This window comes from Echinops telfairi, unplaced genomic scaffold (assembly GCF_000313985.2).
Source record: "Echinops telfairi isolate 266 unplaced genomic scaffold, ASM31398v2 ScPeMD7_38;HRSCAF=143, whole genome shotgun sequence".
Taxonomy (NCBI): Eukaryota; Metazoa; Chordata; class Mammalia; order Afrosoricida; family Tenrecidae; genus Echinops; species Echinops telfairi.
The window spans coordinates 402,779-404,470 of NW_022103936.1; the positions used below are offsets into that span (position 1 = coordinate 402,779).

Sequence of the window (1,692 nt, forward strand, 5' to 3'; positions counted from 1 at the left end):
TGAGAAATACCAGTTCAAAGGCAATGGCAGGTCGTATTAAGGGAGAAGGGGATGGAGAATCAAATACTAATAGCAGGTAAAGGCTTGCGTGGTGAAGTCACCGATAGGAGACACTTCATAACTGCTTGATTATAATGTTGATTAGAGATTATCAAAACACTCAAAGACATCACAGGTAATCAAGTATAGGGAGACCATTCAGCCAAGAAGAGGGCTATTCCTTCCTCAGGTCTTAGAGGGTACTTATCCACGGACACAGCACAGAATGTACGTGCATGTGTGTGCGTGGCAGGGGTGATATTCCCTATTCCCCTATCTCATCCTGCTCTTCGAGAGAGGCAGGACTCAAAGCATCAAGCAGGACATCAAGCTCGGGCATCAAGGCACGCCTAAGGCTATTCGGGCTAGGAGTGGAGATGGCCCTCAGGCCCAAAAATCCAGGGGTAGCGGAAGGGGAAGAGGTAGAGGAAGAGGAAGAGGAGCTCCGGCCAGGGGTGCTAGAGGGGGACGAAGGGAAGCTCTCACCATAGTGCCCAGGGAGTGGAAAGATCCTGCCAGGAGGAGAGGGTGAGGAGGCACGCATGCGAACAGCACGAGCAGGCCGGGATGCCAATCTCGGGCTCTCTGGATCAGGACCATCCGAAAGCTCTGCGTCGGCCCCACTTCTTTGAACAAAAACGTTAATTGCTACCGGATGATGCTGGCTGGCAGGCCCAGGTGGATAAGGAAATGCTGATCTTCCTTGGGTGCCACGACTTGGCAAGTGCAGGCCTGGCGTCACCACGTGGCTCTGAGAAGATGGCCGGCTCCCGATGGTAGGCCCGGAAGTGGTGACGCTCCTTCGGCGGGCAGGGCGATGTTGCGGCCGGCCCCGTGGTGGGGGATCGCTGCTGAGGGAGCCAGCGGAGCCCAGGGGCGCAGCGCGGTGGCGGCGGCGGCAGGCAGCACGACTGGGCAGCGGGGCACTTCCTCTTGGACAACGACCTGCATTGCCCGGCGGCGCAGCAGCACGGCGGGGCACGGGGCTGTCCCCTGCGGCCTGGCTTTGGGACTCCTGGTCCAGCGTGGCTGTGAGGCTGCTGAGAGCGCGAGCCCGTGATCTGGTGTGGCTTCGAAGGGTCGGGTCTGAATAGGCGCTCAGACTGGCCTGAGGCCTTGCTGAAGATGGCAGCGTAGGAAGCAGCGTTGGAAGTGAGGAAGCCTCAGAAAATAGGCGTTTTGCAGCCCTCAGACCTCGGGAAGGCTCCTCCCGGGGCGGCTGCTTCTTGCCCTGGCTCTTCCCAGGCCCCTCATTCGGCCTCGGACGCTCCCCGGCCGGGTCCCTGCCTTCCACGGGTTGCATCATGGTGGCCTGCGTGCCGACGTCCACGGTCTGGGTCCCCAAGCTCGTCTGGTGCAGCACGTGTCCACTGACTGCCTGGGACCTGCGGCTGCTCAGGACAGGGGTACAACTCGTGGCTCGCACAAGGTCCTCTCAGCGCGGTCGCAGAGTCTCTGCAACAGTCTTAAAGGCTATGGCCACACTGGTGGCTGCGCAGGCGTCTGGGTGTTCCGTGCTGCTGCGTGCGTTGAGCCGTGTAGACGTGTAGACGGCTTACGCAAGGCCGTGGGCGGCTAGTGAGCACGGTCTTCGGAGGGCGGTCGGAGATCCTCCGCAACAGTCGTAAAGGCTGTGGCCGCACGGATAGCTGC

The 1,692-nt window shown here is 60.3% G+C and overlaps 1 protein-coding gene across 1 annotated transcript; it reads right to left on the bottom strand.

Moving 5' to 3' along the window:
• Window positions 1-304: 304 nt before the first annotated feature.
• EZHIP (EZH inhibitory protein) lies at window positions 305-1,345 on the bottom strand. The gene has a single exon (XM_004717249.1). It carries the CDS (start codon window positions 1,343-1,345, stop codon window positions 305-307), a length of 1,041 nt encoding a protein of 346 aa, XP_004717306.1.
• Between the last annotated feature and the right edge of the window lie 347 nt (window positions 1,346-1,692).